The sequence below is a fragment of the Eschscholzia californica genome, unplaced genomic scaffold (genome assembly GCF_041429995.1).
Source record: "Eschscholzia californica isolate CP2 unplaced genomic scaffold, dmEscCali1.0.p SCAF_4, whole genome shotgun sequence".
NCBI classification, from domain to species: domain Eukaryota; kingdom Viridiplantae; phylum Streptophyta; class Magnoliopsida; order Ranunculales; family Papaveraceae; genus Eschscholzia; species Eschscholzia californica.
Window position 1 is genome coordinate 48134885 of NW_028238461.1, and position 22224 is coordinate 48157108.

Consider the following 22224-nt stretch of genomic DNA (forward strand, 5'->3'; position numbering starts at 1 on the left):
GAGTTTGGGTGATTTCGTGATTAATGAAGGAAGCCATGTGAAATAAATTTAAGAGAAAAACTTAGATGAAAGATGAGTGAAGAAGAACAAGAGTCACCGTTAAAGTGATAAAAAGTTTTTTACTTATCAATTGTTTAAATTTTTTTTTAGTTATAATTATATAGGTAATTATTATATTCGGAAAAAGATAAAAATGTCTTTTTTAGCACTTAGAAAGTAAGTGCAAAAAAATAAGCTTCAAATTGGAACTTACTTTTTTGCACTTACTTTGGCCCCACTTACAAGTGATATTCACTTATTAAGTGAAAAAACAAACGGCCTAAAATTGCCGTCCCGCACTTAGTAAGTGAAAATCACTTAATAAGTGCAAAAATCAAACACCCTCTTAGATTTCATTGTTCAGAATATTAATGAAACATATTAATTTGAAGATTACATACTTTATGTACCAAATCAATACAGAATTCTTTCTGAAAATCTAAATATTTTAGATCAGTTGGAAATTTTTTAAGATTTGTATTATCTTCCATAGTAAAATAGTTGGAAGTTTAAGGGAGATTTGGGGTAGAGAAGCAGTCGTATAGAGAGAAAGAGATTCAGAGAGTAAAGTTGTTGCAGGATTCGAGAGAGATTTGGGGAGAGAGGTTTTGGAGAGAGAATGAGGTGTATACCAGAAAACTTAGTCTAATCTGAACCGTTCGGCACTTTCAACCTCCCCTTCTCTCTCTAGATCTGTTCTAGAGAGAGAGAGGAAAGGAAAAAAAAAAGTTAAAGAGAGAGAGAGGAAAGAGAAAATAATTTATTTTTTATGAGATTTTGATGATTTTTAGTGATTTTCTCTTTTTGTCTCTCTAACTTGTTGGTGAATTTAGGGAAAGAGGTGAGGAAATAGATTTTTTGATTTTTCAGAGAAGAGAATAGGAGATGAAGAAAAAGTATTAGTTGAAGTTATGGAGGAGAATATGAGATGAGTAAAGAGAGGAGATGAAGTAGAGATTTTTTATTTTCTAAGAGGGAAGAGAAGAGGGAAGAACAAACAGAAGGGAAGGACTTGGAATAATTTTTTTTAAAATTTTATTACTTAAAGCTAATTTTTAATGTATTCTGTATTCTCCATAAAAATTTATTCCCCGGAGAACTTTCAAAAAAATCTGGATTCCGTCGAGAATTTATTCCCCGTAGAATTTTCTTTATTCCCCAAAGTCGCGACAAAAAATAATCTGGATGTCTATATAGTGTTTGAGTCAATGTTCATTGACTCCAAAACAAATTAACAAACGACTCACTAATAGTACAAATATAAAGTGTTTTTAACATCACTCGATAAAGAATAATAAATCAGATTACCATAAAATTTATTTATACAAAAAATATTGTTAAGTTTTCGTATATATGTCCCTAACGAAAAAAAAAGTTTTCGTATATATGACATGGTAGGTCTTATAACATAATATTATGCCACAAACAGGTGTAGACTACAAATAATTGCAGATTACTTTCTTAATATACAAACCATATGATCCAAATCCACATACATGATATAAAACTCAACATTTTTTTTTCCTTTTGTATCACATTTTTTTTTGTTAAGATAATACAATGAAACTAAACAGAACTGGGAATAAAAGAAGGCAAGGCGTCCCAAATCTTCCTTTGGCGATTCTTCCTCCCTCATTTAGCCAACGCGTCCGCTATCAAGTTGTAATCTCTAGGAATGTAGGAAAATTTCGACTCGGTGAATCTGTCATTCAGTTGTAGAATTTCGCACAGATGTTTCTTGGATTGCCATTGTGTGGTGAAAGATTGGTCCTCTAGAAATGAAATGATATTCAGGTTGTCACTTTCTATATGCACGTGAGATATCTTGAAATTAATCGCTCACATAAGTGCCTGTTTGATTGCTAGCCATTCACATTCTTTTGCATTTTGACCTCTGGTAGTATCTGCAAGATCTGAGACGAAGTTGGCATCCGAATCATAAATAAAACATCTAAATCCTGCTGGCTCAGATAGATCTGTGAAAGAGGCATCAGTGTTGATTTTTAGAAATGATGTCGATGGAAGATTCCATTTTTGACGCTTTGTATCACATGGACCTAAATCTATTTCAACAAGAAAAAAGAGTAGGCCTAAATCTAAGATTCCCAAAATTCATTTGTGTTAGGTTATAATTGTGATTCTTTTTGACGTTTCTCCGTTTAATGGGGAACGTTTTTTCAGTTTAAACCACTAAAATTCATTTATGAGGTCAGCCCCTCATTTATTTGATGATTCCCTTTTTGGTGTTTTATTCTAAATTTGTAATTTTAATTTTTAAATTGAAAATAAAGAATAAACGAAACAAATATAGATTTTTTTTAGAGAGAGAAATAAGGGATTTCTGAGTTGAAACTCGAAAAAAGAAAAAGAAAAAGAAAAAAGAAAGAAAATAAATTGAAAAAGAAAGAGAAAAAGAAAAGAAAGAGAAAGAAGAGATATTTCTGTATTGGTGTCCGTCTTCCTTCACGTTTTGTTGTTTCGACTCAGATTTCACTGCGGAGCTTTTTAGGGGTTTCTTCCATTCTCATAACACCTCCTCTCTCTCTCTCTAAAGAAACCCAATTTTTAGGGTTTCGTTTCGTTTCGATTCATCGTCTAACCAGGTATATTCTCCTTTTCTTCTTCTCTATATCTAACTATCTACGTTTGATTTCCAGGGAAGAACTATAAGAACTGATTTATTTTTATTTTTTTTGACATGGGTTTTTCTGGGTTGACTTTCAAATCTGCTCTTTCTGTTAAAATAATGGCAGATTCTTGTTCTTTATATTTCATGCAAAGTTTGTTATGTTCTGTCATTTAGTTCTCCTTTGGCTAGATTTTTATTGTTTATGAGTTGTTTTTGTTTACTTGGCTGATTGTTTCTGTTTTGGGTTTGATTGAATATTCTAAGTTGGAGATCTTTGATTTTCTTTTCTTTTTGTCTAGGGTTCATAAAGAGCTACTTAGGAAAGAAGAATAAGAAGATTATCTATTAAGTTCTATTCTAGCTTGTGATTTAAATCAGGGTTATTGTTTACTGAAGAAGAAGTTTGGTGGGTTTTTAGTTTTTAGGTTGAAACTTAGCTTTTAGGGAAGTTGTTGTTCTGGACAAGAATTTGATAGGGTTTCTGAAAGAATTTTAAGAAAAGGTTAATTATGCCAACTTCATGGGCAGATTCTGTTGCGAACTCTGCAGCTGAGAACTCAGCTGCTGGGAATAGTAATACTCAAGGTGCAGGCCGATCTTCTTATGTTCCACCTCATCTCCGTAACCGGCCTCCTTCATCGGAACCTCCTGCAGCAGCCTATAATGGTCCTTCGACGGTTAATGATAGATTTGGATATGGTGGTGCTCCAGTTAGTGGTAACCGGTGGGGTGGTCCTAGGGCAGATTTAGGGCAGCCAGGTTTTGGTGGTGGCCGCGTTGGCGGTGGTGGTGGTTGGAATAACAGAAGTGGTGGATGGGATCGTGGGAGAGATCGGGAGGTCAACCCCTTTGGAAATGATGCTGATAATGATGTGGAGCCTGATAATGCAGATCAAAACACTGGGATCAACTTCGATGCCTACGAAGATATTCCCGTAGAGACTAGTGGTGAAAATGTTCCTCCACCAGTGAACACTTTTGCCGACATTGATTTAGGAGAAGCACTTAATCTTAATATAAGGAGATGCAAGTATGTTAAGCCCACACCTGTTCAACGACATGCTATTCCGATATCTCTTGCAGGGAGAGACTTGATGGCTTGTGCACAAACTGGGTCTGGGAAGACAGCTGCTTTCTGTTTTCCAATTATCAGTGGGATTATGACTGGGCAGATTGCTCAGAGACCACGTGGGCCACGTACAGTGTATCCACTAGCTCTTATTCTCTCCCCTACTCGAGAGCTGTCATGCCAGGTGAGTTTGTGCTTGGACTATTTCTTTGTATGAAATTAATCTTGGTGTTCCAATAAAAACAGTTGTAACCTGTTATTTTTCTAACTCACAGATACACGAGGAAGCAAAGAAATTTTCATACCAAACTGGTGTTAGGGTGGTTGTTGCATATGGAGGTGCCCCAATTAATCAACAGGTTTTGTATTTTATGTGTTCTTCACTGGACTGTCTTACTGGTTGTGTCGATTTGGTCTTATAGTGTAAACTGTAATTAGATTCATAACTAGTAGAAGGTAGTTTTTAGGTCTTTCAATCCATGTATACCAAGCCTTTAACATGCCTAAAGTCTCTGCTACAGTGCTATGTTCTCTTCATATGGAACACCAACTATTAAGTACTACGATGCGTTTGCAGTTTTTGAGTCTTAATAGGGCACATATTGTTTTGCAACTAGAGGCCTTAACTAGTACAGTAATAGTTGAAATCATTGGCGACCCATGTCTGTACATGTGATAATAGTTTCACCGTTCGTCCAAACTGAGCACAATTTGCAATTCTGTTATGACGATCTTGTTTGCTGATAGAGTTCGTCTTTTTGTCAGTTGCGGGATCTGGAGAGAGGTGTTGATATTCTTGTAGCAACGCCAGGACGATTGGTGGATTTGCTTGAAAGGGCCAGGGTGTCGTTACAGATGATTAGGTATCTGGCCCTAGATGAAGCAGATAGGATGCTGGATATGGGATTTGAGCCACAAATCAGAAAGATTGTCGAACAAATGGACATGCCTCCACGAGGAGAGAGGCAGACCATGCTGTTTAGTGCAACTTTTCCAAAAGAGATACAGGTTTGTTCCGAAGTCTATTTGTTGCCACTGGTTTATGATTCTTGCCGGTTAACAATTCTGTCGCCGCAAATGTCTGTTTGAACTTCGAATATGAAAAAGTTTACATCCTTATAACAAGGATGGGTAGACTTTTGCCGACTTTTTGATGTGTCAACATCAGCATGGAGAGAACACATATACCCTTCTGATATTTACTTGGCCTCTCTTTGTGTCTGCATCTCTGCCTATCTCTTCGTTTCTCTCCCTTTCTCTTTCTTGAAAGGTAAAGAAAACCTTGAGGTTTTCTCTAAATCAGCCAATTACTTGATAAAAGCATAAATAGTTGGAGCATGTACAAACTGATTTTGGAAGAACTTAAACTGTAGCTATTGTGTCCAAACAGAAGAAACTTATGCCATATATATATATATATGTATTTGTATACAATGTCTACATATAGGTTTCTCCTGTACAGGGTTTTTCGAACTTTGAGCGGATATTTGATTCGGTTACTGATACCAACGTCCACTTCCTTGTTACATTGAGTATATTTAAATGCAAGTAAGACTTGGACTCTAGACAGTGTTTATGACAAGTGTGCAGTCTAAACACACCATTCTGCGAGGTGTGCTAATAGAATCTTATACTACATCAGATTGGCTTGTTATCAGATTTTACTTGATTTTGTCGATCAGGTTGGATACAAAAGTCATGTTGTTGACCTAATATATTTATTGCCCTAATTGTCGTAGTGAGCTGCTCTTGCAGGTTATTATCGAACCATATGCATTTTGTTTAAAGATGTGCACTAACCCTCTTCTTGACGTACATTTTTTCCATACTCTGCTGTTTACTCAGATTAAATCAACTCATGCAAGTTGTGGTTGATTTATATTTACAGAGATTGGCCTCGGATTTTCTTTCAAGCTACATTTTCTTGGCTGTAGGAAGGGTTGGTTCAAGTACTGATTTGATTGTCCAAAGAGTTGAATTTGTTCATGATTCGGATAAGAGAAGCCACCTCATGGATCTTCTTCATGCCCAAATGGCAAATGGAGCTCATGGAAAGGTAGTAACACAAAACCTGTCATCTTGGTTAGCTGGTTACAGGTTATGTTACACATATACCCTTTCGACCAAATTTTTTTTGAATTGGTCAGCGGGTTAGGGGCCTGACCCTCTTTCCACCAAAATTTTGAGAATGTTCAATTCCAGATTTGTGTAGATTCTATATTTTCTTTTGGTATATGTTGTATGATCAGTATTTTGTTTATGATGTTGCAGCAAGCTTTGACATTAGTTTTTGTGGAGACAAAGAAAGGAGCCGATTCCTTGGAACACTGGCTATGCATGAACGGATTTCCTGCAACCACTATTCACGGAGATAGAAGTCAGCAGGTAAGTTTGAGCAACTATTATGCTTGTCGCATTTGTCTTCTTCCTTAGCTTCTATAGGAATGTGATTTCAAGACAGTGCTCCATGAGACGTATACATATGTTAGCTTTTGGAGAATTTCTATTTCAACAGGATCACTCTTCTGCAGTTGTTTTCCCATGCTTCGTACTTTCGTCTTTGGATTAGTAACCGCTCTCCTACTGTATGCGTGAAACTACAGCCATCTAGTGGTTGTTAATCCATGATGGAGAACTTGAAACTCTATAAGTGTGTTCCAGTTAATACATTCTTTATCTGTCTATACTTAAGTGTCTAAATATACTAATGTTGACAGGAGAGAGAGTATGCTTTGAGATCGTTCAAAAGTGGGCAAACCCCTATATTGGTTGCGACAGATGTGGCTGCCCGTGGTCTTGATATCCCACATGTTGCACATGTCGTCAATTTTGACCTTCCAAACGATATCGACGACTATGTCCACAGAATAGGGAGGACAGGCCGAGCAGGAAAGTCAGGTTTAGCAACTGCATTTTTCAACGAGAACAATTCGTCTATGGCAAGATCATTGGCAGAACTGATGCAAGAATCTAACCAAGAAGTACCTGCTTGGCTATCTCGTTATGCTGCTCGGTCATCTTATGGAGGAAAGAACCGTCGTTCAGGTGGAGGCCGTTTTGGTGGCCGTGACTTCAGAAGGGATGCCTCTTTTAACAGGGGTGGTCCAGGTGGTGGCGCAGATTATTATAGTGGCGGCAACAGTGGTGGTGGATACGGTGCACCACAAAGTGGGTACAGTGGAGGTGGTGGTGGATATGGTGCATCAGGAGTGAGCAGCGCATGGGATTAGCTAGACTTGGGAGGGGTACATAACTTCGACGTGGTATTTGTTCTGTCTTTCACGAAATTATAATTTTGAAATAGGGGTGCATACTTGAATTTCCTTATCTTTTTTTTGTTCTTCTTCCCCGCTTATCCTAGGTCGATGATGACGACGGCGATGACTAATACTCATTGTCTTTCGTTTTTTACTTTATTCAAAAGAAGTATTTAGTTACTTATGGGTTGTTCTCTCCCATTAGTTGTTTGTTGGGAAAAGTGTTACTAAATTGTTAAATGAAGTTGAGGGTGTAGTAAGTTTTGTTGTGGTGCAACTTGTTCTAAAGACCAGACTAACTATTAGAGCAAGATTTTGTTTTCCCATTTCTCGCCACCTTTGTTCTCTATCCTGTGTTTATTTCTTTCCTAGCTGTGAGCTCGATGTAATATACTGTGTTTATTTCTTTCCTACAGCTTGAGGTTAATTTTGGGCTGTGATTTTCGAGGAGATATTACCGAGGACCTTCTTATGAATCTCAGTCCCCCTCGTACTTTTACCCGACATGGGAATGTGTTTATGAATTGAGGTCAATTTATATATCTTTCTATTCAGCATGCCAACCCAATGAGAATACCAAATCAACATTATTATTTTGAACAAGGGAAAAAAATGTGAAGTTGTTTTGAACAATATGATTTCGACCTTGCTACATCCAATTGATTCTTTTCATTAAAGAAAATGTCTAAAGCAAAGAGTAACTGTGCCTTGTAATGACAGCTTGTTAGCCAGTGAGGGATTGAGATTATTGATGAAAGATGTCCAGTGAATTGGGTTCTTAATAAGAAATTATATTTTAGTTGAACACTTGGCTGTGGGGAGTGAGGGGAGATTGTAATTCAAAATTGTTAAAAGTGTCTTGAATATGAGGTCGATATCTAATCTAGTTTGCGATCAACAAAACTGCTTTAAGGCAACATTTAATTGCAAGTTGCTCGCAAAGCAGGGTTATTGTTCATAATGGGGGTGTCCCTGTATCTTTCAAAATTAAAAAGAGAAGTGTTGTTGGTGAGATTATTGTTTCTAGTGAACTACATAAACTGGAAGTCTAGAGATGTATTTGTACTTGTTCTTTGTTTATAGGGGAAATCATCGCGTCATTGTTTCTAGTGAACTATATAAACTGGAAGTCTAGAGATATATAAACTGGTGAGATTATTGTTTCTAGTGAACTATATAAACTGGAACTATATAACCTCTGTGGTGTAGGTCTAATAAACCGAACTAGATAACTCTCTTGTATTCTGTGTGATTGTTTACTTTCTTTACTAGTTTCTTGGTTGATTGTGTTGGTTTCGGTGTACCGATTCAACGAGTTGACTCAGCGAGTCTATAACCGAATCACTGGTGAAACTGGTTACTACTTTGATTTTATTTGTAAATTAATCAAAAACACTTTCTTTCCAAATTAATGGAGAAAAACTAAGGAATAAAACAACTCAATATCTTTCGTATTTCTAACCGATAATGTCCGTTATCCAGAACAGATGATTCGTAGTCGAATCTCACTATCGATTTAAGATCGGAAAGAGGAATTGTATCCTTCTGTGTTTACTGATTTATTACTTTAAAAATCAACACACTTCTGATTTGGAAAATCAGAATGTCTTTGATTAAGAAATCAGATAGACTAAAAAGAAAAAGAAAATCGGAGGATTAGAAGAAGAATAATTTTTTTTTTAATCGAGGCGAGGTATTCCTCTTTCCTTAAGACAATTGACGCCCTGTATAGTACCAAACAGTTACCGGCGTTTGTCTCCCAGGATACAACGATTAACCTTTCGATTCAATGGTACTTCGAATCAGAAAGCAGTCGAACTTGAAAGTATACTAACCTCTGACTTATGCAAATGGACCAAACTTCTTGCTTATGAAACTCCTTGAAAACTCTGCTAAATCTTTCTCTTAGACACTCTAATATGATCTTCTAACAATGCTTGACACTCTGGAAAAAACGGATTGAAATTTGGAGTTGATTTGGGTCCTATAAATAGGTTTCGAATAGATGCATTCATAAGGGACAGGTCTGTTGGCTTTTAGGGACAGGTCTGTTGGCTTTTAGGGACGCATCTGTTGGAAAGAAACGTGACGGATCACTTCTTAGCAACGGTTTCTGTCGGCAACAATGAGGACCGTCAGATCTCGCTCAAGATCTCGGGAGGAACGCCTGCCATCAGATCTGGCCGTGTCCGCTTTGCGTAAATGGTCCCTAAACCAACTTTTCCTTATTGCGACTTAGTCCCTAAATCAATCAAACTTCGGACTTGAATATCTCATTCATCCGGAATCGGATTTGAGTGATTCTTGAGTCTAAACTTAAGAGCTCGACGAGACGAACGCAATGGCATGCTCCGTTTCTGAGTTTGACGACTTCAACAAATCCAAAATCGGCTCCGATTCCAACAATCCCCCACATGAATGAATATTCGAGATTTCCTATAATGCAGACTTACTAGACTGACACACTGACACTGACAGAGGTTAGAGGCGGAATTTTGCTGCATCGGGGTAGATAGCTTGCGGCTTTGAATCTTCCGTAGTGAATAGCCACCGGGTTTACAAAGACCTTAGTGAACTATGTCTTGAACTGGGTCCCATGAGTTGTAAACCAACGAGTAACTATCACACAGCTAGTTACTTACTTTCAAAAGTTCTCGGTTGTGTTCATTTCGGCCCTGAACAACCTGATTTTCATGTGTGCTCTAGAGAAGTCGGCCATTACGACCTTCTCATAGAACCGGCATCAGTTCGCACACATATAGGTTATCCGTAATAAGGTATTCTGCTATACCTCACGTTAGACTCAAGTTCTAAGTTTTCGGATTCATTAAAAGCTTAACGCTTAACCTCTCATTGCAGACAACACTGATGTCATCCTAGGATTGGGTAAGAGATAAATCTCTTTCAGTGTTCCGTTCGAGTCAGTATATAACTTCAGTTTTCCCGTTGAACCTACATCTTGGGATCTCCAGTCACATAGGTTGGGTTTCCGTTATGACTTTACTCATTTACTTTAGGCAAAAGTCCCATTCCCCTTGATGAAGCAATTACTAACTCTCTAGGTAACCCTTTTGTAAATGGATCCGCTAGGTTATCCTTAGATTTGACATAATCTACTGTTATGACTCCTTCTGAGAGTAATTGCTTTACGGTGTTATGTCGTCGACGAATGTGTCGTGACTTACCGTTATACATTTTACTATGTGCTCTTGCAATAGCTGCCTGATTATCGCAGTGTATTTTTATTGCAGGCACCGGCTTAGTCCATATAAGAATGTCCTCCAGGAAGTGTCGCAGCCACTCTGCCTCTTCTCCTGCTTTATCCAGAGCAATGAATTCGGAATCCATTGTCGATCGAGCTATGCATGTTTGCTTTGAGGATTTCCATGATATGGCCGCCCCACCCAGTGTGAATATGTATCCACTAGTTGACTTGGTATCATCAGTATCTGAGATCCAGTTGGCATCCGCATATCCCTCTAATACTTCTGGATATTTGGTATATAATAGCCCATACTCTTTAGTCTGTCTCAAATACCTGAGTACCCTTACTATAGCCGTCCAATGTTCTTTACTTGGATTGCTAGTAAACCTACTCAATTTGCTAACAGAATAAGCTATGTCTGGACGTGTACAATTCATCAAGTACATCAGACTTCCGATAATCTGTGAGTACCTTAACTGGTTTACTCCTTGACCGCGATTTTTCATCAAATGCACAGTCGGATCTATCGGTGTCCGAGCTAAACTCATATCATTCTTGCTGAATTTTTCTAGAATTTTCTCAACGTAGTGAGTCTGAGATAATTTTATCCCAGAAGAACTTCTAGATATTTTTATTCCGAGAATGACTTCGGCCCTACCTAAGTCTTTCATGTCGAAATTCTTCGACAACATTTGCTTAGTTGTTTTTATGACATCTATATTATCTCCCATAATAAGCATGTCATCTACGTACAGACATAGGATTACACATCCTTTAGCAGTGACCTTAGTGTAGACGCACTTGTCACATTCATTTATTTTGAACCCATTTGATAACATTGCTTGATCAAATTTCAAGTGCCACTGCTTAGGAGCCTGCTTTAAACCATAAAGCGACTTTACTAACTTACACACTTTCTTCTCTTGGCCGGGTACCACAAACCCTTCTGGTTGAGTCATATAGATCTCTTCTTCCAGTTGTCCATTTAAGAAAGCTGTCTTTACATCCATCTGATGTATTTCTAGATTGTGGATAGATGCTATCGCAATTAGCAATCTTATTGACGTGATTCGAGTAACAGGAGAGTAAGTGTCGAAATAATCTAGACCTTCTCTCTGCCTAAATCCTTGAGCCACAAGTCTGGCTTTGTATTTGTCGATTGATCCATCTGTCTTCAATTTCCTTTTGAAGATCCATTTGCAACCTAATGGTTTGCAACCTATCGGGAGATCTACTAACTCCCATGTATGGTTATTCATGATGGACTCGATCTCATTATTCACTGCCTCTTTCCAAAAAGGAGCTTCTGGAGTTGACATAGCTTCTTTGTATGTCTGAGGCTCACTTTCTAACATATAAGTTAGAAAATCAGGACCAAAGGTTTTTTCTACCCTTGCCCTTTTACTCTTTCGAGGCTCTTCCGACTTGTCCTCTACTAGATTTTTATCTCTTTCAGAGATTTCTGTATTTTCTTCATTTCTGACTCTCTTTAGAGATTTTTCCTCTGATATAGATTTACATGGAAATATGTTTTCAAAGAATTCGGCATCCCGTGATTCTAAGATTGTATTTATATGTATATCTTCAATATCAGACTTGTGAACCAAGAATCTATATGCACTACTATTTTCTGCATATCCAACGAAAATACAGTCTATTGTCCTTGGTCCTATTTTGACCCGTTTAGGTAAAGGCACCAGGACTTTGGCTAGACACCCCCACACTTTAATGAATTTAAAGGATGGTTTTCTACCGTTCCACAACTCATAAGGTATCTTACCTGTTTTCTTGTGAGGTAACTTATTTAATAAGTAGTTGGCCGACAATATTGCCTCCCCCCACAAGTTCTGAGGTAATCCAGAACTGAGTAATAATGCATTCATCATCTCCTTCAGAGTTCGATTCTTTCGCTCTGCTACACCATTTTGTTGAGGTGTATAAGGAGCAGTAGTCTGATGAATGATGCCGCTTTCGGCACAAATTTCAGCGAAAGGGGATTCATACTCTCCGCCTCTATCGCTTCTCAAAATCTTAATTTTTCGATTAAGTTGATTTTCAACTTCATTCTTATAGATTTTGAATTTCTCTACTGCTTCATCTTTACTTCTTAGCAAGTAAACGTGACAGTATCTTGTACTATCGTCTATGAAGGTGATAAAATACTTTTTACCTCCTCTAGTCTGAACCATTTTTAAATCACATATGTCACTGTGAATTAACTCTAATGGTTCTGTATTTCTTTCCACAGAATGAAAAGGAGTCTTTGTCAATTTAGACTCTACACACGTTTGACATTTTTCCGAAGAATTAATATCAAACTTCGGTATTAAGTGCATGTGCATTAACTTTCTCAAAGAGTTATAATGAACATGACCTAGTCTCTCATGCCAAATATTACAAGAATCAACAACATAAGCTAACGCTTTTTCTTTATTAGTAATATTTGGAGTTACAGTTGCAACATTTAATTTAAAGAGCCCCCCACATAAGTACCCTTTTCCCACATACATTCCGTTTTTGGATAAAACAAAATTATCGGAAACAAATACAAGTTTGAATCCGTTCTTGCTAAGGAGCGATCCAGACACAAGATTCTTTCGAATGTCTGGTGCATGCAGGACGTCATTTAGGGTTACTTCTTTTCCTGAAGTGAACTTCAGGATTACTTTCCCTTTACCTTGAACTTGACTTGTTGCGGCGTTTCCCATAAACAGTGTCTCGCCTTCTTCAAGTTTGGTATAAGTGGAGAACATGGCTCTATCTGCACAAACGTGCCTCGTGGCTCCAGTGTCGATCCACCATTCTTTCGGATTTTCAACTAGGTTAACTTCAGAAATAACCGCACACAGGTTCATATTCTGAAACTTTTCAACCACATCTTCGATTCCAGTAACCATTGCACACAGGTTCTGGACATCTTCATCTTCAACAAGAGAAGCCTGATGCTTAGCTTTCTTTCTCTTGTTGATCTTGTCATTTTTAGAACGACAATCTTTGGCAAGGTGTCCCTTCTTGCCACAGTTGAAGCAGTTGCCGTCGAAACTCTTCTTCGTCGGCTTTCCTGAGCCCACTTCACGACCCGAGCGTTTCCGCTTTAGTTTTGGTCCCCCTTCGATGACGTTTACTTTTGGAGTATTTGAAGACTTCTCTGTCTCCTTCTCTGCAGTACGACTATCCTCTTCTATTCGAAGTTTGAGGATGAGTTCTTCAAGGCTCATATCTTTATTTTTATGACGAAGGTAATTCTTGAAGTCTTTCCAATCCGGAGGCAATTTTTCAATCATTGCTCGGACTTGAAAGGCTTCATTTGTTACCAATGATTCAGCCTTTAACTCCTGAAGAATTATTTGGAATTCTTGAACTTGGGTTATGACTGGTTTAGAGTCAACCATTTTAAAGTCCAGAAATCTTCCAACGATAAATTTCTTCACTCCTGCAGTTTCGGCTTTATATTTATTGTGTAGTGTGTTCCATAATTCTTTTGCCCTATCAATAACACAATACACATTATAAAGCCCATCATCCAACGAATTCAGAATGTAATTCTTACATAAAAAATTACTATGCTTCCAGGCCTCTACGGCCGAAGTATGTTGGATATCTCCGTCTTCTCGAAGGACTGGTTGGTCTTCAGTCAGATATTTTACTAACCCTAAAGTGGTTAGATAAAACATCATCTTCTGTGCCCATCGCTTAAAATCGATGCCCTTAAACTTCTCCGGTTTTTCGGCATGGACAGGACCAACACTTTTCGTTATGGCTTCACCAGTTGTTGCCATCTCTATTTCTGTCTGACACAGAAAATTAGTTCAGTATACCGAAGTAATTCAATTGTCTTAAGATTGTTGGTTTCGGTGTACCGATTCAACGAGTTGACTCAGCGAGTCTATAACCGAATCACTGGTGAAACTGGTTACTACTTTGATTTTATTTGTAAATTAATCAAAAACACTTTCTTTCCAAATTAATGGAGAAAAACTAAGGAATAAAACAACTCAATATCTTTCGTATTTCTAACCGATAATGTCCGTTATCCAGAACAGATGATTCGTAGTCGAATCTCACTATCGATTTAAGATCGGAAAGAGGAATTGTATCCTTCTGTGTTTACTGATTTATTACTTTAAAAATCAACACACTTCTGATTTGGAAAATCAGAATGTCTTTGATTAAGAAATCAGATAGACTAAAAAGAAAAAGAAAATCGGAGGATTAGAAGAAGAATAATTTTTTTTTTAATCGAGGCGAGGTATTCCTCTTTCCTTAAGACAATTGACGCCCTGTATAGTACCAAACAGTTACCGGCGTTTGTCTCCCAGGATACAACGATTAACCTTTCGATTCAATGGTACTTCGAATCAGAAAGCAGTCGAACTTGAAAGTATACTAACCTCTGACTTATGCAAATGGACCAAACTTCTTGCTTATGAAACTCCTTGAAAACTCTGCTAAATCTTTCTCTTAGACACTCTAATATGATCTTCTAACAATGCTTGACACTCTGGAAAAAACGGATTGAAATTTGGAGTTGATTTGGGTCCTATAAATAGGTTTCGAATAGATGCATTCATAAGGGACAGGTCTGTTGGCTTTTAGGGACGCATCTGTTGGAAAGAAACGTGACGGATCACTTCTTAGCAACGGTTTCTGTCGGCAACAATGAGGACCGTCAGATCTCGCTCAAGATCTCGGGAGGAACGCCTGCCATCAGATCTGGCCGTGTCCGCTTTGCGTAAATGGTCCCTAAACCAACTTTTCCTTATTGCGACTTAGTCCCTAAATCAATCAAACTTCGGACTTGAATATCTCATTCATCCGGAATCGGATTTGAGTGATTCTTGAGTCTAAACTTAAGAGCTCGACGAGACGAACGCAATGGCATGCTCCGTTTCTGAGTTTGACGACTTCAACAAATCCAAAATCGGCTCCGATTCCAACAGATTGTTCTTCGTCACAACAGAGGTTACCTGTAAGATTCTCCTCAAATCCACCTGTAAGTGGCGGGGTTTAGGACTTAGGTTATTTTGACAAAAAATACAAGCAAAGAGAAAAATTAAACACCCATTAACAAGGTTTTGAAAGAAAAAGATAACCAGATTGAGACATGAAAAACTATTAGAAAAGATATGGGAATTTGACAAAGAAATGAGCCAAAATAACTTATGATCATAAACTAAAGTGCAGTGTTCTAGTGATTTTAGAAGCCCAAACCCTTGTGCAAAATATAGTCTCTTTCATGGGTAGTCGAAAAACACAACCTGTAGTCAGTTATGCTCGCTCGACAAGCAACCGTTCCCTTCCTCCCACTGTCGGTGTGACAATTTTACGTTACCAACCTAATGTGTAATGTCACATTTCAGTGATGACTGTCATGTCATCTCTTCCAATTACTAAGAAACTGCTCCTTGAATTTATAAACTAAATAAAAAGAGAACTCTTCAGGTAGTAATAACTACTAAGACTAATAGAACATAAATCTTCAAAAGCACAAGGCATGATAAATTAATAGAAAATTGCAGCATCTTACTTGGACTTTTACTTGTAGAGTTCTGTTAATCTTTTAGAGGCTTCTATTATGTTGTCCCTGTGACCGAAGGCACTTACTCGAACAAATCCTTCACCACCTGGTCCAAACCCACTTCCAGGAGTTGTAACAAGATGAGTCTTTTCAAGAATCTCAGCGAAAACATCCCAAGAACTTCGGCCAGGGAAATGAACCCACACGTATGGGGCGTTCTTTCCTCCATATACATTAAAACCAAGTGAATTGAATGTGTCCATTATTATTTGTGTGTTCTCCTTGTAGAAACCGACTACTTCATGCATCGCCTCAAAGAATTTCAAGTATATCTTTTGGTTGTTGTCAAGGATAGAATTGTAAAATATATTACTAACTGTACTTAAGCAGTGGTTGTTGTTTCTCTAAGTTAGATCCGAAAATTGATCCGAGGTCTAAAATCTGAGTAGACGTCTAGATTGGCTCGAGTCAGATTTCAAAATCTGTTTTTGTCTGGCTCGTCATGTCTCACTAGACTGAATTGCTTATTCGGGATGATTTTGGGTCCTTTGGAGTTGGACAATTCATATTCAAAGGAGTTAGAGATTCCGACAATCAGAAGAAAAATAGAAAGGCCCGGCCTTAGAGTAGTAAAACTGGTCGGGCTACCCATGCCCATCCAGGGCCTGGCCCAGCATTGTGGGCCTTTATAAGGCCTGGATCGATTGACACCTCTAAATGTACTGAAAGTAACAAAAACATATTTTGGATTACATCTCATCTTACGCATTTGGATATCTTAAAATTAGAAATTTCCTTTAAAATTAGTAATTTCCTTAAATTTAGAAATTTCCTTAAATTTTCTTTCTTATTTAAGGACGGCTAGGCCACAGTTTTTCACTTCTCAAATTCAGCACTTCTCTCAAATTCATCGCTCTAAAGAAAAATCAAAAGGAGTTTGAAGGTGCAACTGTCTAAAGAAAGCTACTAGTTAAGATGTTCTTCCATATAGTGCTTGAAAGAAATATACAGCTGCACCCTCGTCACTTTGGGCCGAATCTACGTGACAAGTTGATCGAAAAACTCATGAAAGATGTCGAAGGAACTTGCAGTGGCGTACACGGATTCGTAGTAGCAATAACAGGTGTGGATAGTATTGGGAAAGGGATGACTCGTGACGGAACAGGATTTGTGACTTTCCCTGTCAAGTATCAGTGTGTTGTTTTCAGACCTTTTAAAGGAGAGATTCTTGAAGCAGTTGTGACCAATGTTAATAAGATGGGGTTTTTTGCTGAAGCTGGGCCTGTTCAGATTTTTGTATCCAACCATCTGATACCGGACGATATGGAGTTTCAATCAAGAGGAGATATACCAAATTTTTCAACTTCAGATGGAACTGTGAAGATTCAAAAAGAAAGTGAAGTGAGGTTAAAGATAATTGGAACTAGAGTTGATGCTACAGAGATATTTTGTATTGGAACCATAAAAGACGATTTCTTGGGTGTCATCAATGATCCGGGTACTAGTTCTTAGACCAATCAATGGCTACAATCACTTTTCGGGGAGCAATCTAATGGAAGTTTGAGTGTGGAAGCTATCACCATTAAGTAATGAAGTACTAGCAGTTTCTATTTATTGAGGATAGAGAATATGTGATAATCTTGAAGTCTTTTTTTTTCTTAGGTATTTATGTTATCAGGACATCTCTTTGATCATTAGTATTACCAAAATAGATTACTTCAGTCTCAAAATCAACACATAATATAGTGTGGTATATAAGTTTTACAATTTTGAAACCATAAGAGGAACTGTTTGTTGCTCACAAAAAAGTTATTATATCTTTCTACTTTCCATTTTTGTTAATCATCCTCTACTCTTCTTTTATACAGTTACTTGTTTAATTTTGTACTTGATTCTATTAGTTAGTTGTTCTTCAAGTCGCCTCATCCTCCTACCTGAAAATGTAAAGTTGAATATGCGCCAACTTCAATGGTTAGAGTTGATGAAAGACTATGACTTCACGCTTCAATACCACCCGGATAAGGCTAATGTGGTAACTGACGCTCTAAGCCGACAACCGAGGGGCACCTTAGCAACTTTGATGATGAATCAACGGAAGATGTTGGAAGATGTGGCGATGTATGATATTGATGTTGTTGGGCCAGGAGTTGACTCGATATATCTGGGTAGTATGGTGGTTAGGTCATCTTTGTTGGGTCGTATAGTGAATGCACAGATGGATGACGAGTAGTGCCAGAAACAGATATCTTTACTGCAAGAAACTGAAATTGAGTTCAGTACGGGGCAAGACGGCAGATTCAGATATCGAGGGAGATTATCTGTACCGGCAGACCCAGTGTGAGACGGGATATACGAAGCACACCGAAGTAAGTACATTGTTCATCATGGTAGTAACAAGATGTAAAGAGACCTCAAGAGGCAGTATTGGTGGTCTGGAATGAAGAAAGATGTTGTTGAACATGTGAGGTGCAGGACGCTCCCGGGTAAACCGAGCACACCAAGTGTCTAGGCACGTCTAGGATGCGTTTGGAGCACAACTAAAACTCCAGCAACCACCACCGAACTCCGGCGACATCCACCATTAATTCCGACAATCACCATCACCAAAGTTCTTTCTTCTTCTTCTTCTTCTCTCACTCTCTCTCTCTCTACTATGTTTCTCTCTTCTTTCTTCTCTCTCTCCTCATATCCTCTCTCCCTCTCTTATTATCTCACGACAGTTCCAACGAAGGGGATCTCCCTTCGCCGAAAACTCGTCTGGATCTGGTTCTTCCAGATCCAAACGAAGGGTTCCGACGAAGAAAAAACCCCTTCGCCGGAACTGTAACAAAGAAAGAAAAAATAATAGGGAGAGGGAAAGAAGAGAGATAGAGAAAAAGGCAGATAGAGGAGAGACAGAGAGAGGCGAGAGAATTCGTCCCCGAAAACTATTTTGCTTTTCCCAAAACGCTAGCCATTATTAGTTTCCATAAGCGCGAGGTAAATCTCGTTGTATTATGTTAGTTGTCACCGTTAGATTTCAGATAATGTCAATAATGAATATAAATGCAATGCTTCCTTGATTAAGGATTGAGCTTGTCTGCCCGGGACTTAGGTTTGTGGAAATCTGATGTGACACGAAAATGTCACATTTGGAGGGTCTAACTTAGACTAATTAGCTCTTTTCGAGTATTATAAATAATATTTTATGTGTTTTTCATGTTAGGTACCTATTTTGGAGTTAAGCGTGTAAATAGGAATAAAGGGAACGAATTGTCACTATCATTTCATGTGCCCAAAATGAGAGAAAAAGATTTCAAGCAAATCAAATTACAAGTGGAGGCAATGACGAGTCCAACGGTGAAGACGGAAGTCAATTCCGAGTTCGGACGAGGAAGTTGTGAAAGATAGAAGCCAAGGTCTTTTCTTGAAGGCACCCCCCCTTTGGTTCTAATTGTAGAGGCTAGATTAAGGCACCTCCTTGGTCTTTAATTCAAAGCTCAACATCTAAGCCCAAATTTAAGAATACCCAAAGAAGAAGGAAGGTGTAGAGATTTTATGAGCACCCACTTTTGGGCCCAAGTCAAAGTAGTCTAAAGACTTAGTCAAGTTGACTAAGTCTAGGGTTTGAATCAAGTGAGGTCACTATTCATATTCTTCTTCATTCACCAAGCAACCAAGAAACAAGAGAGGGAAAGGGTAGCTAGGGTTGGTGTTCTTGGTTGCTAGAGAGAGAGCTTGAAAGAGAGGGTTTGAAGAGAAAGACAAGAGAGAGGGAGAAGGAGGATTCGGCCAAAGCTAGGGCCGGCCAGCACACTAGGCCGGCCTAGCTTTGGCTGGCCGAGCAGCAGCTCGGGCTGCAGCACAAGCAGCTGCTCGGGCTGCAGCACAAGCAGCTGCTCGGGAGCTGCACGGGATACGCACAACAGACCGGAACAGCAGCAGCAGACCGGAACAGCAGCTCGGGCTGCAAGCTTCTTTCCAACTCGGGACGTGGGATGACAGCACGTGACAGCATAGGGAAGGACGAGACATGCTCGGGACAGTGTACATCCGGCCGGACAGCACCTATGTGGCCGGATTTCATGGTTGGCCGGAAACCTTAGGGCTTTTACTCTCCATGTCTTGATTTAGCTACCCATGTGATTTGATTTGATTTTGGACTACAAATTTCTAGAGAGAGAAAGCTAGGGTTAGCTTTAATGGAGGTTGTGTTCTAAATGGAAAAGATGATGGTGATCGCTATGGGGTACCCAGAATTTGCTAAGGGGAGATTGGCTGCACTTTAAAGACTCATATTTTCCGACGATCTTAGCCTCGAACCACATCGAAAAAGGGGGATTCTCTCATCATCTTCTTTTCATTTTTTATTTAATCACCATGTTTAGCTAACTTTAGTGTGTCGATTATATGAGATGAAATGTGATGAATTCGTGATTATGTTTAATGTGATTTGATGTTTTGATTATAAATTGATGTTCATTTATTTCGATTATCGTTTTGATCATATTTTTATGTGTCTTGTCAAGCACTTCGCATAGTTAATAGACGAAACGAAGTATTCGATATCGATCGTAGTCTAAGTCATAATTTCATGTGTCTTGTCATGCACTTCACATAGTTAGGCGACTAGACGACACTTTCGATGACTCGGGATTAACCGATTTAGACGTTTGTTTGACTAAGTATGATCTCCGGATTTACGTAGTACTTAGAGACATCTACTTTAGGAGTCGAATATCGATTGTACTTCGACACATTAGATTGGATCATACGTAGTCGTAGGTTTATCATTATGGATTCCCGGACTTCGACACCTCTCTCGCTTATTTGTTGCCCGAATCGAGTCTTACCGTCTCCCGACTCTTGTTCCTCCGACACTTTTCTCGAATCTCTCTCGTCCGTTTACTTTTATTGTTTAGTCTAGTTTCATTTGTTATCTTGTTTTGTTACTCATTCATTCTAAAACCCTCATTTATCTTTGTTTCATTTCCTATTTAGTCTAAGTTATCTTTTAATATCTAGACCGAGGGATAAGACCTTTCGATATCCAAGCTACCTTCCTATCCTTGGATCGATCCCGGCTTTGTCGGATTACTACTTGATACCTCCGCTTGGGTGTGCAACCTTTTCGGGTGCATCAAAATCTACTGCACTTAAGTCTTAATCCAGCTATTTTGTTTTCAGGTATTTATTATGCACTCATGATAGGCGTTGCTCTTGGATCCAGTTTGAAGGTCTCAAGTCTTCAATTTCAAGGCAGCTTGAGATTTGGGATTTGGGCGTTACAGAAATTTACCTTAATAAAAAATGATTCAACAAACGATTAATCTAGAGAGAAACCGAACAAATAGTAGGAACTTTCGTCTTGATAGAGAACCCTAAGGTCCGAATGAAAGATCGCGAAGAAGAAACGGGAAGTCGACTGGTGTTTAGATTTTAAATTTACAGAGGGCTATATTTGTCTCTTTACACATTTCAGAGAGCTCATTTTTTTTTTTTTGAGAAATCGATTACGATCTACGTTAGTCGTTACAAGGCATTGATAGATCATTAAGATGAGATAAGCACGATAAGCGCCTAAGTTAAACCAATAATTAAAGAGGCCTAAAGCCCAACAACAAAGGGGCCTCAATTTTCACACTTGTTTTGAAGTATGAAAATATGGGTTTATTTCAGCTAAGATAGGCCAATTTAGACTTTTTTTTCTTCAGATTTTGTCAAAAAATGAACTGCTAAATTCTGAATTAGCAACCAATGCAAATTTCAGATCTAAATTAATAATAATAAAAACAACAACACTTTTGTTGAAAATGCAAATGAGAATTTTCAATAGGGGTGAGCAACAGTCGGTTGCCGACCATTCAAGGTTAAACCAAAGTCGAACCAATGAATAACGGTTTAGCTAAATCATCGGTTGAAGCGGAGTCGAGGCGGTCAAATCGTCAACCGCTTCTTTCGATCCAGTTCGGTTCGACTCGACGGAATTCGGTTGGTCGATCCGGTCGAACTCACCTAACTCAATAAAACACGAGAAAAAAAAGTGAACTTAAGTAAGAAAAATGAAAGTTCAAATTCAATGTCTCTCTTATTGAATACCTAAGAATCTATTTCTTAGTTTAAGATCTATATTAAGTAATGGTAAATCATTTACAGTATTATATAATGTATATATAATTAGATATAGAGCAATTATATATATATATATATATATATATATATATATATATATATATATATATATATACACTAGGGTATATCCCGTGCCCTAGGGCACGAACACTTGTATCAATCAAATGTTACGAAATATATTGTTATATTTTATTGAGAGAGAGAATTTTACTAGTTATTGTTTTTTGTATTACTTTTTTGTTTCTTTTCTCTTAAATTAGTTATTATTCTATTGAGAGAGAGAGAAAAAAAAATTCAATTTCCTTTTTTAACCCTTGAAATTTATTTTGTTTTTGTATTTCTTATATTAATTATTTTATTTTTAAGAAGGAATCGATTATTGTTTTAAATAGGTAA

At 38.0% G+C, this 22224-nt stretch overlaps 1 protein-coding gene and 1 pseudogene across 2 annotated transcripts; both read left to right on the forward strand.

Moving 5' to 3' along the window:
- The first annotated feature begins 2069 nt into the window (after positions 1–2069).
- Positions 2070–7320, forward strand: LOC147545484 (DEAD-box ATP-dependent RNA helicase 37-like). Its single transcript, XM_086673151.1, has 7 exons — positions 2070–2642; positions 2968–3921; positions 4013–4096; positions 4503–4745; positions 5626–5793; positions 6009–6122; positions 6455–7320. Exons 2-7 carry the CDS (start codon positions 3178–3180, stop codon positions 6965–6967), a joined length of 1866 nt encoding a protein of 621 aa, XP_086529277.1. The 5' UTR covers positions 2070–2642; positions 2968–3177; the 3' UTR covers positions 6968–7320.
- Positions 7321–16675: 9355 nt separating this feature from the next.
- Positions 16676–17562, forward strand: LOC147545485 (DNA-directed RNA polymerase II subunit RPB7 pseudogene; annotated as a pseudogene). The gene has a single exon (XR_015239713.1). The product of XR_015239713.1 is annotated as a DNA-directed RNA polymerase II subunit RPB7 pseudogene (transcript).
- The last annotated feature ends 4662 nt before the right edge of the window (positions 17563–22224 follow it).